Source organism: Marmota flaviventris, chromosome 14 (genome assembly GCF_047511675.1).
Source record: "Marmota flaviventris isolate mMarFla1 chromosome 14, mMarFla1.hap1, whole genome shotgun sequence".
NCBI classification, from domain to species: domain Eukaryota; kingdom Metazoa; phylum Chordata; class Mammalia; order Rodentia; family Sciuridae; genus Marmota; species Marmota flaviventris.
The window spans coordinates 19,244,303-19,260,493 of record NC_092511.1 but is presented as its reverse complement, the minus strand read 5'-3'; the positions used below and the strand labels follow the sequence as shown (position 1 = coordinate 19,260,493).

Below are 16,191 nucleotides of genomic sequence, written 5' to 3'. Positions count from 1 at the left end.
ATTTGAAATGACTTGTGCCTTTAGTCTGAAACATTTTCTGATTGGATTTTTAAGATTCCTCTTAAAAGCATTTTGTTCCCTGAGCTAGATTTTGTGACTTATACCTGTAATCCCAGTGACACACAGGAGGATGGCAAGTTCAAAGCCAGCCTCAGCAACTTAGCAAGACCCTGTCTCAAATTAAAAAATTAAAAAAAAGCCTGGATGTGGCTCAGTGGTTAAGCAACCCTTGATTCTAACCTCCAGTCCCCCCCCCCCCCCCAAAAAGCATTTCTGTCCATGGGTGTCATTCATTTGCACAAATGGTTCCGTGTTGGTACTATTAGGGACTGTATCTTAGAGTGAAAGTTAACTTACATCAGGATTATAAATAGCAGTGATTTATAATCAGAATATAAACTTTAAAGTATAATTTAAACAGTAATATCAGAATTCCAAAATATAACTAATGAGAACAAAACTTTCAGAATATAAAGTCTATTATTAAGCAACACTTAATTGTTAGTTACCTGACAATTCTATTTGTTTTATAAGAAATTTAATTTAATCACCTCTTATGCAAATCTCATCTAGTTGCACTAAATAATAGGACTGGGTGATTTGTAAAGTTATTTTAAATTCATTAAAAAACTAGTGTTACCGTTTTGAAGAGTACAGGGAAGGCTGTAAAAATATTCAGATCCCTTTGTTCAGTCTGCTCTGCAGTTTTCCCTAAGGAATAATCAGAGGTGCACCTTAAATTTTAGGTATATGTATGTGTGTGTGTACGTTTACATGTATAAATACAATTATTTTTGAGATGAAAATGTCATTAAGTTGTCCGTGCTGGTGTCAGAGTAGTCCTCCTACCTCAGCCTCTCAAGCTTCTGGGACTACAGGTGGACACCACTGTACACAGCTTAAGTTTTAGATATATTTGTTGGAACATTTTTTATAATACACAGAAACTTGAACAGTTTAGTGTTCAAAAGGGAGAGCTCAGTTAAGTTTTGAGACATTCACATGATTGACTATAATGCCTTTAAAAATATGTTATAGATCAGAATGCATAAATGTAGTGTGGTTTTCAACAATAATTGATTATGCACATAGAAAAATAAGAAATAAAAAAATAAAATAAGTAAATAAAATATACTTATGTGCTAATGGGGATTTTCTCTGTGTTGTAGCACAATGGTTTTATAATAGTAATAATATATATTGTTTATATTTTTGCATGATTTTGAGAGACCACATTTTGAGTATTCAGAAAAGGTGCCCCAAGGCTCTTTCTGTCTTTTTTGCCAAGAGTTGACTATTTTCACTGACACATCAATCTTTTGCTCTTTAATGTTTCATTAGAAGACTATAGAGGGGGCTTCCTTTGAAGTCACAATTAAATTTCACCTGTGTAAATTTAGCCGCCTCTGCTATGTCTTTTAAATATGTCACTGAAGATTTACCTTCTCTGTTTTCTGTTAGCCACCCCTTCTCCTCAGCAGATGGAAGTGACTGTTAATCTGACGGGTGATGCCCATGTTTATATTTCTTGAATAACCAAAATGTTTAAAAACTGGAAGAAAGTAAGGAGTACACCCCACATTTGCATTTTCATAAATAAGGAAAAATAATAAGAAGGAAAAAAAGCTGCCTTGGCTGCAGCAGCTCCACAAGCTCCAGGCATCCTGATAGGCTCTCCTGCCGCTTCATTCTGACCTAATGAGTGATATAGAATTTTAATGCATTTGAGAAGGCATTATGAGCTTGGAGTTAGATGTGTATGGGTATCCACAAACATGCAGATATGTGTACATGCTTTTCTGGGTTAAGTTGCTCAGTTGGTTGGAGGATGGTGAGTGAGAGTCATTTGCTAGGGAAAGCTAACATAAAAGAAAATGGGTTCTATTTATAGATTTGACTCAGTCTGAACAGCCTTATCACCTTGCAGAAGTATAGGGTTGGTCCCTTGGGGTGAAAGGGGAAGAAGTAGGAGGGTTGATGTAACCAGGAAAATCAGGGTCATGGGCTGGGGATGTGGCTCAAGCGGTAGCGCGCTCGCCTGGCATGCGTGCGGCCTGGGTTCGATCCTCAAGCACCACATACCAACAAAGATGTTGTGTCCACCGAAAACTAAAATAAATAAATAAATATTTAAAAAAAAAAAAAAAACCAGGGTCATTATCAGTGGGAAAAAAGAGACATGTGATGATGGTATTATTTGCTTATTTCACAAAGGATAGAATAGTTTAATGATTGTATGCATGTGTGTACATAAGGGCTCAGCTGTTGGGTTTTCACCAGGGAGAAAGCCTAACTTTGTTTTTAACTGCAAACAGCTGTAGGGAGCTGGCATTCTTTCTTTCACAGGTATATAAGTAGAAAAAGAATTAAAGGGCGAATTAAGGATGATCTAGGAAATGACTTAGTCCCTTAATACCAAAAGAGTGTGGGGCTTTAATTAGAGGACTATTTAAAAAGTAAAAATTAATTTTTGGCGGGGGGCAGTTCTGGGGATTGAACCCAGCATGTTAAGCATATGCTCTACCACAAAGCTGTCCCCAGTTCTAGTTAAAATTAAAACATTAAAAAAAATATTTTTATTTATCTGGGTGTGGTGGGGCAAGCCTGTAATACCAGGGGCTTTGGAAGCTGAGACAGGAGGATCTCAAGTTCAAAGCCAGCATCAGCAACTCAGCGAGGCCTTAAACAACTCAGGAGACCCTGTCTCCAGGATGTGGATCAGTGGTTAGGCCTAAGGGTTCAATCTCTGGTACAAAAAAAAAATTTTTTTAATTAAATTTTATTGTCTCATTTATATCTTTGTTTAGATCTTATATGCATGTAGTAAATTACACTGTTAGATGCATTATTTGTTATGCTTCAGATTAAGAATTGGCCCAGTGTGGTGGAGCATGCCTATAATCCCAGCAGTTTGGGAGGCTGAGGCAGGAGGATGGAGAGTTCAAAGCCAGTCTCTGCAACTTAGCGAGGTACTTAGCAACTTAGTGGGACCCTGTATCTTAAACAAAAAAGGGCTTGGAATGTGGTTCAGTGGTTAAGCACCCTTGAGTTCAATCCCCAGTACAAAAAAAAAAAAAAAAAAGATTAAAAATTTGCAAATAATTTTGTACTGTTTTTCTTATAGATAAGCCTACTCTAAAAAAAAAAAAAAAGTTTAACCAGTAATTAGAAATAACAGATTACTTCATTTTGCCTTTAAGTTTTTAAAAAATTTGTTCTAATTAGTTGTACATGACAACAGAATGCATTTCAACTCATTGTACACAAGTGGAGCACAGCTTCTCATTTCTCCGGCTGTTCATGATACAGAGTCATATCCGTTCATGCAGCCATGCCCGTACATAGGGTAATATTGCCTGTCTCATTCCACCATGCTTCCCATCCGACACGCCCTCCCCTTTCCTCACTCCCCTCTGCCCAATCCTGCTGCAGTCTGGCTGGGCACAAAACAACCGAGCCACCACAAAGCCTTGTAGATTCAAACAGCAACTCTTTATTCCCAAACTCTCACCGGCTCTCTACACGCACCTTCTGGGAAAATTACACTCCCTCCACCGGGCTCTGCATACCAATACTCTCAGAACTCAAGGAGTGGGCTATTCCCAGCAGGATCCACCCTAAACCGGGAGCCACCCTAATCCAGCAGGATCCACCCTAAACCTGGAGCCACCCTAATCCCTGAGCAGGGTCACCTTTCTGAACAATTTCAACCCAAAAATGCCATGCATCATTTCCAACTTGGCTATGGCTCTCAGCACAATCCAGAGTTCTTGCATTCTTCCTTACCCCCCTACTCCCATTACTGATCAGCATCTGCATATCAGAGAAAACATTTGGCCTTTGTTTTTTTGGGGTTGGCTTATTTCACTCAGCATGATATTCTCCAACTCCATCCATTAATCAGCAAATACCATAATTTCATTCTTCTTTAAAGCTGAGTAATTATATAGTGTATATATGTCACATTTTCTTTATTAATCTGTTGAAGGGCATGTAGGTTGATTCTATTGTTAATTGAGCTGCTATAAACATTGATATGGCTGCATCACTGTAGTATGCTGATTTTAAGTCCTTTAGGTATATAAACCCAGGGATAGCTGGGTCAAATGGTGGTTCCATTTAAAGTTTTCCAAGTGGTTGCATCAATGCAGTCCCACCAGCAAAGTTTGAGTGTACCTTTTCCCCCACATCCTCACCAACACTTATTGCTATTTGTATTGCATTCCAACTGGAGTGAGATGAAATCGTAGAATAGTTTTGATTTGCATTTCTCTAATTGCTAGAGATATTGAACATTTTTTCATGTATTTGTTAATCGATTGTATATCTTCTGTGAAGTGCTTGTTCAGTTCCTTAGCCCATTTATTGATTGGGTTATTTTTTATTTTTTGGTGTTAAGTTTTTTGAGTTTTTTTTTTTTTAATTTTTATTTTATTCATTTTAGTTGTTGATGGGCCTTTATTTTTAATTTATATGTGGTGCTGGGAATCGAACCCAGTGCCTCACACATTCAAGGCAAGTGCTCTACCACTGAGCCACAACTCCAGCCCCTGAGTTATTTATATATTCTGGAAATTAGTGCTCTATCTGATGTGTATGTGGTAAAGATTTTCTCCTATTCCGTAGGCTCTCTCTTTGCGTGATTGTTTTTGTTGAGAAGAAGCTTTTTAGTTTGAATCCATCCCATTTATTGATTCTTGATTTTTTTTAAAATATTTTTTAGTTATTGATGGACCTTTATTTTATTTATTTATATGTGGTGCTGAGAATTGAACCCAGTGTCTCATACATGCTAGGCAAGTGCTCTACCACTGAGCCACAACCCCAACCCGATTCTTGATTTTATTTTTTATGCTTTAGGCGTTGTGTTAAGGAAGTCAGGTCTTAAGCCGACATGATGAAGATTTGAGCCTACATTTTCTTCTTTTATTGCCTTTAATTTTTGGATCTAGCAATTTTTTAAAAATTAAAACAAATATAGATGTTTCTGTTTGTTCTCTTCCAACATGGCCTTTTAAATCATAGTTTTTTTTTTCATGAATTAGAAAATTTACTTTTGATCTCTTCATATGACATAGCAACTAAGTATAATTGAAAATAATACTTTTTACTGGGTGTGGTTAGTCATGTCATATCCAGTCACTCCCTTTTATTACTCTGAATGTGTTACTCTGAGTATAGACTCATTGATGTGGGTCTATACATATGTGCTTTTGTTACTATGAAGCTATACATATGTGTATTAATATACTTGATAGCTAAACTCTCTGTTGAATATTTCTATCATTAGTGCCTATAAGTTAATTACTTGCTTATCAGTTATGAATAAATAGGAACAGAAAACTTAACAAAGAGACTTAAATATATTGAGATTTATTTTTGTCATGTAATAATAAGTCCAAGGGCTGGTAAATTCCAAGTTGGTACAACGACCCAAGGATATTGTCAAAGACCCCTTCCTCCCTCTTCCTGCTCTGCTTTCTTCCTTACGATTAAGATGACTCTGTCATAGGCCTCATATACTCATTCTGGGAAGAAAGAAGAAAGGTATTTCTATTAGGAAAGCTGAAGGTTTTTCAGAAATCTGTTCTGTTACAATGTGCATAGGAGGCTGGGAAGTCATTTTTCAAGCAGGCACACTGGCATCCTGAACTCAGCATTCCTTAGTGAGCAAGAGGGGCTACAGGTATTGAGGGGATGCCTTGAAGTGTCTGCTGTGTTCCATGGTTTTCACTCAGATTGAGTGGAGGATCATTTTCCTCATCATAAGAACAGTAACCAGCTGCCCAAAGATTGGATCACTTACGCTCTTCCCTCATTTGAAGAGCATCGAGTGCTCACCTCAGCGTTATTTCAGACCTGTCTATCTGCTGTCCATCTTGAACTGTGGCCCAATATACTAGGATGGTTCCACTTGAAAATGTGCTGATTGGTCCAAATATAGTTGAATTCAAAGCTTTGTTTTGACTTGTTGATTTAGTGAGGGTTGTCAGCATTTCCGCAAGGTAGAAATTTAAAGAATAATCCTAACTTTTAAAATTCCTTTATTTCCTAATCCATTTTCCCACCAACTACAATTCCTAGCATTGAGACCTGTTGGCTCCCCCCCACCTCCAATTCCATTCTTCCTATTTTAGTCATAGTCATTTACACTATTTACACTCTAATCATCATCATCATCATCATCTCCCCCCCCCCCCCCACTTCTTCCTCCTCTTGAGGACTTACCCTAGGGGGATTTTACCACTGAGCCACACCTCCAGTTATTTTTATTTTTAATTTTGAGACTGGTTCTTGCTAAGTTGCTTAGTGCCTCCCTGAGTTGCTGAGGCAGGCTTTGAACTTGCCATTCTCCTGCCTCTACCTCCTGCATTGCTAGGATTACAGGTGCCTTTGCACCTGGCCACTCTAACCTTCCTGACACCTGTTTTCGAAACATTTCATCCCACTTGAATACCAAATCCAAATTGCTTTCATCTTTTAGGAATTTTCTTTCATTAACAGAAGTATTCTTCTTATTCAGTCTTTATTTCTCCACATAAATCGAATGTCAGAGAGAGAATGTGCTCTCTGTGCCCTGCTTCCTCCTTGCAGTGAAGACTGACCCTGCATTCTCCTGTCAGAGACTCTGGTCCTGCTCTTCTCTACTGAGATTCCTCATCCCACATCAGCCTCTTTTTACCTCATCATTCCAGACCTCAGCTTTCAGGGCATAGCTTCAAATTCCTTTCTTTTGGATTGCTGACATATCTATTCTGTTTATCTATTGGTGTTTCTCACATATGGTTCAATTTCTTTACATTTCTCTACTTCCCTTTAGGAGCATTTATCTGTCTGCTTTTCTCTTTGTTAATTGCCCATCGTCTGGAGCCAGGCTGCTGTTTATTATGTAGAATGAACATGAGAGCCCCATCTGTCATTTTGCTTTGTAGCTGTTGTATGATATATCTGATTCATTCTTTTTTTTTTATTAGCTACACATGACATTACAATGATCTTGGCAATTCATACATTTGAATCAATGGGTATAATATCTCATTTTTCTGATTGTACAGATTGCAGAATCACATTGGTCATACAGTCACCTATGTACATACAGCAATCACAATGTCTATTCTATTCTGATTCATTCTTTTTTATGATTTGTTTTCTGTTTCATATAGATAGTGTTCCTTTTAATATGTTTATTATGCTTAGTTCTTAGCCCATTTGTTCTAGTATATATGTTGCCAAAATCTATACATGCTGTCCTGTTTGTTGATCTTTCAAGGTAGCTATATTCCTGTCCCTATATATTTTCATATCTAGTCTAAATTATACCTTTTGTTTAATATTTAAAGAACAGTTTGTTTACCTTTTTTTTTTAAGTGTAGATGAACACACAGCATCTTTATTTATTTTTATGTGGTGCTGAGGATCGAACCCAGTGCCTCACACATGCGACACAGGCTCTTTACTACTGAGCTATAGCCTCAGCCCCCTAAATTATATCTTGAAGGAACATGGCATAATGAAATTTACTTTGGAATCAAGTGTAGGTTTAAAACTTGATTTGGCCACCTACTAACTTTTTGAACAAGTTAACTTTTCTAAGCTACAATTTCTTCATCCATAAAATTTAAGTAATTGTGTGTGTGTGTGTGCTCATGTGTATGTTCATACATAAACCTTTTATAAAAGTACAACAAGGCAATGTTTGGTAAAATATAGTAGCATTTAGGATTAGGGTGTGTTGCATGAAAGCAGAAACTCAATATAATGGTGTCTTAAAGTTTATTTTTCTTTAACATAAAAGGAGTCCAGGGCTACTTTGGAAGCTTTTATGTTTTTCTAGGATGCATGCTTTCTTTGTCTTTCTTTTCTACAGTTCTGATGATTCCTATATTAAGATGACCACATAGTCCAAAGTGGCTGCTGGAGCTCCAGCTATCAGCAGAAGGAAGAAAGGAATAGGGGGAAAAAGGCATGATTTCCAGTCAGTTAACTTTATTTAGCCTTCCTGGAAGTCTCTCATCATCTTTCTGATTACAGTTTCATTGGCCAGTGCTTAGTCACATGATCACACCTTGCAAATGGAGGCTGGGAAATTTAATCTGTTCTGTCACTAACGAAGAGAAAAATAATAAAATAATAAATAATGAGTGGCTGCTGGCTGACTCAGTGTGGTGCCTGCCACATGGTGTGGCTTAAACCTTTTTTGGGGGGGGCCTGTGACAGGGTAGATTTTCATTCCTTTGATAATTTCTCATATCTTAAAAAATTATCTTATGAAGTGACAATCTAGCATTTTGTCTCTTTTTGATATATGTATTTAAAAATATTTTTTTCTTTACCTTGTGCTTTGAGATAACTTCCCCAAATTGAACCTAAATAGTAATGTATATTTCATATATATATATGTAGGTTTCTCATACACCTGTTCACTATGAATAGATAGACATAAATTTTCAAAATGCTTTGTTTGAAAAATCCTAAGAGAATGATTTTCTGTGCATATTTAATTCACTAATTATTTTAATTTTTTTTTGGGGGGGTAAGGAAGCCCAGTAACTTGAAAAACAGTTTAGGTTATGTTTCTTCATTCATTGTGTTGTTTTGATCTCCTGATTATTTGTCTTTTTCTCTCCAACTGTGGATGAAAAGAGAGGGATAACTAGAGACACGAACTCTGCATGAAAGTAAAGAAAGAGTAATATTACTGGAAATTTCTTTTTACTTTGCTTAGCTGGACTTTATGTAAAAATAAGGTTTATATTATTAAAGTATTTTGGGATAGAAGAGTTTATATGGGTCCTTTTTATTGTACTTTAGAATTCACTAAATAGAATATTTTAAACATTTTCCATGCTTTGTCAAATTTATTCCCTCACATGTATATGGTTCCCTGATTTATACATGAATATGTAAAGACAGTACCATGTCATGTCTTATCACTACTATACTACTGTGTTCATGTAACCTAACATGTATGTGTTCTATATAAACACAGACACTGAGGGATAAAGACAGTCTGTTGTGAATCTTTCTTGAAATAAAGTGAGTCATAAATTGAATTTAAGTTTATATATCATTCAGTTTTCATATTCAAAAAGAGTATGTAGGTAGATACACCTGAATGTTATTGTATACAATGGTAGGTGGAGTATTAAGTGAGTGGGATTGAGGGGACCTGTCAGTAAAGTAACCACACAGTGTGAATAAGAATGAGAATAGTTTTAATATTAACTAAGAATCATGACTTTATGGTACTTTTTAATGATTTTTTTTTTTTTACTGGTATAGAGATAACATAGCACCATTTATTTAAAAAATCTAATATTTTCTTTTTAATTTGTTCTTTTTAAATGACAGTAGAGTGAAAAAACTTAATGTTTTCTTGTAGTTTGACTTTATTTGGTTTTGTTCTCATAGATATTTTCTCCCAGATGTCAGATTCCAATGGCTTAATGATATTTAGCAAGTTTGACCAGTTTCTGAAGGAAGTTCTGAAGCTCCCAACAGCTGTCTTTGAAGGGCCATCTTTTGGGTACACAGAACACTCAGTCCGCACCTGTTTTCCACAGCAGGTAAGGACAGATGGATAGACTCTAGGGCTAGCAGAGCTCTCTTCCATCCTACCACTTAGCAGGTTCTACCAGATTCTTCCAGCCTAGGATGTCATCTCTTGTGTAGGGGAAGAGGAGCATCTTTGTGAGGGCAGGGGCAGGGGCAGGGGTGGGGTGAGTAGAGCAGGGGCAAAACCACCTGAGAACTCCTGTGGGGAAGGGGGTCTTTTCTGAAAAAAGGATCACATTTGTAATATTAAAAAAAAAAGTTTGAAAAAGTGTTTATATTATTGCCATTGGACATTTGTTCTTTTCCATGTGGGTTTTTTAAACTGTGAAATGCAGGGTTTTGACATAAAACTGTAGCAGGGCCAGAGATGGGAGAGCCATGCAGCTCTCAGCTGCCAGCACCTGCCCCTCAAGTGTGCTGCCAATTTCTCATGACAGGAAGATGGATTTGACTTCCTCCTGAGGCCTTTGCCTAGACGTTGGGGTGAGTGCCTCAAAGGACTGGGGTTAGAGTAGACACTAGTGAAGGCTCAGATTAGATAAAAGAAGCTTAAAACTACCTTAGACAGTTCTGGAAAGTGGGAAATTAATAAAAAAAATACACGTTAAAACTAATGGTAAAAAAAGTTAATGGAAATAGGATATTGACATAGTGTGAAAGTATTAAGATACTTGCTAATTACCTAGAGAAACAGTGATTTTACAGGTGGATAAGCCTATCAGACATCACTTTAACCAAGTGATCAGAATGCTTATCACCAGTGAAGAGATAAACTGCTCTCAGGATCTTTACGAAGTTCAACCCAAAACATAGCCTGAAGTGGGCCCAGCACCTTGCATATTTGTCCACCAGGCCCCTGGGGTGAACTTGTGGGTCATGTGCACATGGCTCTCCTCTCAGGGTGCTTCCTGGAGGCTGCATGGTGATCAAATCCTGGGAAGCTGCTCTTGAGTGAAATGGCATCAGAATGGAGAAGGGTGTTCACACACAGTGAAGGACAGCGTCTGACAAGTGGGTGACAGTTATGGGTGGTAACTCTAAAGTGGCCTTCGGTGTAAATTGTAATCTGAGTGCCATGAGGAGAATCCAGTGTTGGAATAACAGTTTAAAATGTTAAAGACATTTTAAAAATTGTAATTGTTAATTCTGAGAGTGCTGTTCCAGATTCTGCAAGTTACCTCACGAAGGGTATGATTGTGAGGCCTTCCAACTCACAGCCTGATTGTGCTTCAGATTCCTGTAAAAAAGCAATCTACATTTTGAAATATGGCAAATTTGGGGCTGGGGTTGTGGCTCAGTGGTAGAGCACTCGCCTTGCATGTGTGAGACCCTGGGTTAGATCCTCAGCACCACATACAAACAAACAAAATAAAGATATTGTGCCCATGTATGACTAAAAAAATATATTTTTTTAAAAAAGAAAATATGGCAAATTTGGAGAAGTCTAAGAAGCTCTTCTCCGTTTAGAGAAGCTTGAGTTTTCCTAACTTCTTGAAGATGTTTAAACAAAGCTTCTGAAGAAATATAAACTATGAACAGAATGACCAAAAAATGAGACTGAATAAAGTTTGATGCGACAAGAATAAATTCACGGAATATTGGGTTTCTTTTTGAAAGTGGGCCTTTCCTGCACAGTTTGTTTCATGCAGTGCTTCTTTCAAGTGAGCTGGATCATATTGTTGCCAGACAGAGCTGAACCAAGACAAAGTGGAAGTTGCTTTGCTGGTTCTTACACACAGTTTTCCTCAGCATGCTGATGTTCTGTGATGAACAGAGAAGTGACTACAATTAAAGAGAAAAATATAAATATTTTAAGAAAGAACCGGAAATCCTGTAGAGAAAGAAGTAATAGGTTTAGAGGATTCATGAACTGCTTCTCTTTCCACAGCTTTGTAACAACGAAGCTGCAGTGCAAGTGATAAATAATATGTGAAGGCACCCCTGCCATGCTAAAATAACTGATGAAATCAGCTATCCCTGGGATCCAGTGTGTAGTTTTTGTAAGACTGATCTGTGTTGGAAATTGTATTGCCCTTATCACGAAGCAGGAAAATATCAGGATTTAAGGCTGAAAGGTGATACCTGAGGGTGACTCCTGGTGAAAGTACCTGCGGAGGTCTAATTGGCTGGTATCATTAGTGCATTATTATTGTTTGGTCTCTGTTTCCAGAAATATGTGTGTTGCATTGCTGTAGAAATGCTTTTTTAAAAAAATGAAATGAAGATAATTACATATTGGCTTATTTTAATAGATTTTTGGTTTTGGTGTATTTTCTTGTTTGTTTTTGTAGTGCTGGGGATTGAAACCAGGGCATCGGGCTGGGGATGTGGCTCAAGCGGTTGCGTGCTCGCTTGGCATGCATGCGACCCGGGTTCGATCCTCAGCACCACATACAAACAAAGACGTTGTGTCCACTGACAAATAAAAAATAAAATAAAAAAAAAGACAGTCCTGAGATTTAAAAAGAAACCAGGGCATCATGCATGCTAGGCAAGCACTATACCACTGAACCATATTCCTAGTTCCATTTATCAGTTTAATTCATTTTTAAAATATTTGTAGTTGGGTGCTGTGGAACATGCCTGTAATCCCAGTGATTCAGAAAGGTGAGACAGGAGGATCTTGAGTTCAAGACTAGCCTTAGCAATTTAGTGAGACGCTGTCTCAAAAGTAAAAAATGCAAAGGGGCTGGGGATGTGACTCAGTGATAAAGCACCCCTGTGTTCAATTCACAGTACCAAAACAAAAAACATATTTGTTCCTGTTTTTCATACCCAATAGAAGATGTATGGAGTCATGTGGTTTAGTTTTAAGGATAAAGCTTGACATGAGTACAGCTATCTTGAGTCATAACCACCACGACTGACCTAGAAACCCTGCATAGTTTCCCAACAAATCAAAAGTAGATAAAGCCACTAGAGCCATCTGAGGGACTTCATAATGGGACCATGGCTCCAGAGATGTACTTGACTCATCAGTATTAAGATAAACCAGGTACATTCCAGATGGGTAAAATCACTTTTTTCCTAATCCATAAATATGCCCCTCCTTCTGACCCAAAATTTGGGGATTGGCTGGCCCAGTTGCCACCCAGGACTAAACTTCAGTAAGGCCCCCAGTAGATTGCACTCTGCAGTCCTGCATCTGTCTACCTGTCTTCCTTTGGTCTCACAGCACCTTGGGGCTGGTCCTCAGATACTGGGACCAAGTTTTCTGGAAAATTAGTAGTTTTTAAAATAAGAAAAGTTAAAGTATTTATGTTAGCTCAACAGAACCCACCCATTAGAATAGATAAAAATTAGTGACTGACACCAAATGTTGATGAAGATTTGGAGCGACCAGACCTTGCATATAGACCACTTTGGGAGAAGCCCTGGTGATTTCTCATAAACTCAAACAGAACCTACCCATGACCTAGACCTTCTACTCCAAGGTTTTTGCCAAGTGAAATAAAAACATGTCCTCAAAAGGATTTTTACAAGAATACTCTTACCAACCTTATCCATAATACCCCCAAATTGGAGCCATCCTCGGTATCTATCATGATAAAATGTTTATGAGATACCGTGACTGGAATTCATTTTAAGATAATGGAGGTAGAAGGAGTTTGAAAGCATAGATAAAACAAAATTAGTTGTATGTTGAGAATTGTTGAAGCTGGATAATAGGCATACTATTCCATTCTCTTTACTGTGGTAGATTTAAAAAAATAATAATAGAAAAATTAATTCCATTTGTACATTCATTGCAATATTAATCTAGCACTCCAAGCCTAATACTTGGGTAAATAGATCAAATATATTAAGATTTTTTTCAGTGTCTTTGAGTTAAAAGATGGACTTTAAAGGTTTAAAAGTTATCAAAAATAAACAGTATGGGCTGGGTTCCTAGCTCAGTGGTCTAGTGCTTGCCTAGTATGTGTGAGGCACTGGGTTTGCTTCTCAGTACCACATATAAATAAATAAAATAAAGGTCCATTGACAACTAAAAAAAAAATATTAAAAAAAATAAACAGTAAATATATTTAAATTTCTCCCATATTTCCCCCAAACTTCAGAATTTTAGGGAAGGGTTGTATTTCTGCTTTGAAGGCTGTTTTACCATTTGTTTTCTAGTTCTTCATCTGACTTTAATTTGAAGAGTTCCACCTGCCCTCCAGTAGTTTTAGGTTCACTGCTCTCTGCCTGAAAGAGAAACCTGAGTGAGCAGAGTGGAGCAAGTAGAGTGACAGGGAAGTAGGTGCAGTCTTGCAGGGTGACACTGTATTGGATGCTGTGCCACACTCTTCTTGATTCACAGAGGAAGTAGGAAGAGGTAGAGATGGGATTATATTATTTCTGGTTGATTTTCAGAAAAACAAGACTATTTTATATCTGGAAATGTCTTCTGATTACACTTTGACCAACCTATTCTCTTTGGCTATGTGCCAAAATAACTTTTGTTCTCACTTTGAGACATTTTCTGGATGTCCTCACTTTGCTTCTCTGGACATTGAAGAAAGTTTGGTAGGAATTCCCTGGCATGAGTATGTGGGTATCTGTGTTATTTCACAGGTATTCTAATTAAGGAGCTTTTTTAAGCATTCGTTAGTGACCCTTCATCTTCCAGTAAACTGATGTGGACTAGTCCCACTGGTTTCAGTGATTCAGAGGCAGATTTGAGATACCTCATGTAGCCAGTGGCATCATAAGTGGCACTTAGTAGGCAGTGGTCTGACAGGTTGTCATTTCCTGCATATGTGTGAAGTTGATCATAGCCAATCAGATTGTCACTTCATCTGAGTCAGGTCCATTTTTGATATGTGTTGTCATTTCACGTGTTCTTAAGAATATAACTGTGATCTGGCAATAAAAAATAGTTTGTGTAAACACAGAAAGGAATGAACATGGAGCAGAGGGGAATATATTTGGTGTTGGTCAAACAGATATTCGTCATTAGAGGAATTTCATATTTTCTTGCAAAGCAACAGCAGGTGTTTCCAGATCTTTTTTAAAAGAAGGATTTCACCAAATTGATGAAACTATATTATTTTAATTACTGAGATATGACTTAAATAATTTCTTGTCAAACCAAACAGTGCATCTGAAGGTAGACAAAACTGCCTAATCCCTCTGAATAGATGAAAGAAATTCAGTTCATCCAGAGGATGTGTGATGGATTCACACCACATGAAGTAGCACAGTTAATTAAGCCATTGAGTTAGTTTAATTGAGTGTTTTTCTTTACTAATGGTTGAAAAAATATAATGTATCTTATAAGTGATCCTACAAGTGCATCTTAGGTTGGATGGAATGCAGTATAAAGAATGGGTTTTATTATGATAAGATCTACTATAATGAGGACTTTCTCACTGGCATCAATTAGATTAAACAGCATTGGGGTTTTTTTTAATTTGATCTGTGGTGAGGAATGTCTTACTAAACGAATCCTTAGAAATGACAGGTGACTCTATGATTTCTTTTTCCTTTTTTTGGTACCAGGGATTGATCCCACAGAAGCAGTTGAACCACATCCCCTGTCCTTTTTATTTTTAATTTTGAGACAGGGTCTTGCTGAGTTGCTTAATGCCTCAATGCTAGACTCGAACTTGTGATCCTCCTGCCTCAGCCTCTCAATTTGCTGGGATTACAGGCATGTGCCGCCATGCCTGGCTAATTTTCTTTTTTTGAGAAGCATTTTTGTCAGCAGTGCTTGCTATCTGCATGCTGTAGGAAAGGCCCCTCTCAGTTACTGCTTATGAGATGAATGCAAGCCCTGATGTATTTGGTCATGTGTCCCTGCCTAAAGGCCATGGGCAGGGAGGGAGGCTGCCAGGCTTGAAGTGGTGGAAGCTGTTGGCCTTATTCCTTCTCTGGTATTTTTGCTGGTGGCACAACCCAGCAGATACTCCCCTTCTGGAGTCCTTTCTGCCCTTCTGCCTTGTGGTTCTCTAGTCTTCAGGGAAAGCAGAAAACCTTGTTACTCAAAAAGCCAAGGGATCCCTAGCACCACCACCAAAAAAAAAAAAAAAAGCTAAAGGACTTGGGCTCCTGATCCCTATATGGCTCAATGGCATTCTAAAGAAGAGGACTCTGCTGCTCAGATACTGCTTTTGTCTTATTATTTCTTTTAATCATAAGCAAATTTGAGTTTAAATCACTATTTTAATACAATATAGCTCTGTTGTTGTCTCTTTTTTTCTTTAAAAAATTTATTAAGTCCTTATTGCCTGCTGGATAAGGTTCCTGGTGTGACATGGTAGTTCTTGTCACCCTACCCCAGCCTTCATTCCTGGTTCCCCTGCCCCAGCCCTGAACTGTTCTTACCCCTCTTTAGACCACAGGTTCCTCCACTGCTGTGCTGCTTGCAGCCACTCCACAGGTACCTGCCAGCACTCATGTTCTTACACTTGTGAATGGTGGCCGATCTGATAGGTGAGAAATGTTATCTCAGTGATTTTCATTTCTCTTGTTTGGAGTAGCCTGCATTTTGATCAGGTAGTCACACTTCTTGTCTTTGTTTATGCTGTTAGTGCTCAATGAAAATGAAAGGCCTACAAACCCCTGACCTTCTCCCCTTCATCAAGGCCTCCTGTTTCAGATCGAAGCTAAGATATCCCCTCCTCTTAGTGCTCTGAGTCTTTCAGTGTGGGATGA

At 37.8% G+C, this 16,191-nt stretch overlaps 1 protein-coding gene across 8 annotated transcripts in view; it reads left to right on the top strand.

Moving 5' to 3' along the window:
- Dtnb (dystrobrevin beta) overlaps positions 1 to 16,191 on the top strand; it is a 229,598-nt gene that overhangs the window by 68,582 nt on the left and 144,825 nt on the right. For 7 of the 8 annotated variants that reach the window (XM_071601406.1, XM_071601405.1, XM_071601403.1 and 4 more), the window contains one exon: positions 9,412 to 9,566. The exons of the other annotated variant lie outside the window; for it this stretch is intronic. In XM_071601406.1, coding sequence (XP_071457507.1) covers positions 9,412 to 9,566 — 155 coding nt within the window. The remainder of the gene's footprint in view (positions 1 to 9,411; positions 9,567 to 16,191) is intronic. 8 annotated transcript variants of the gene reach the window in all.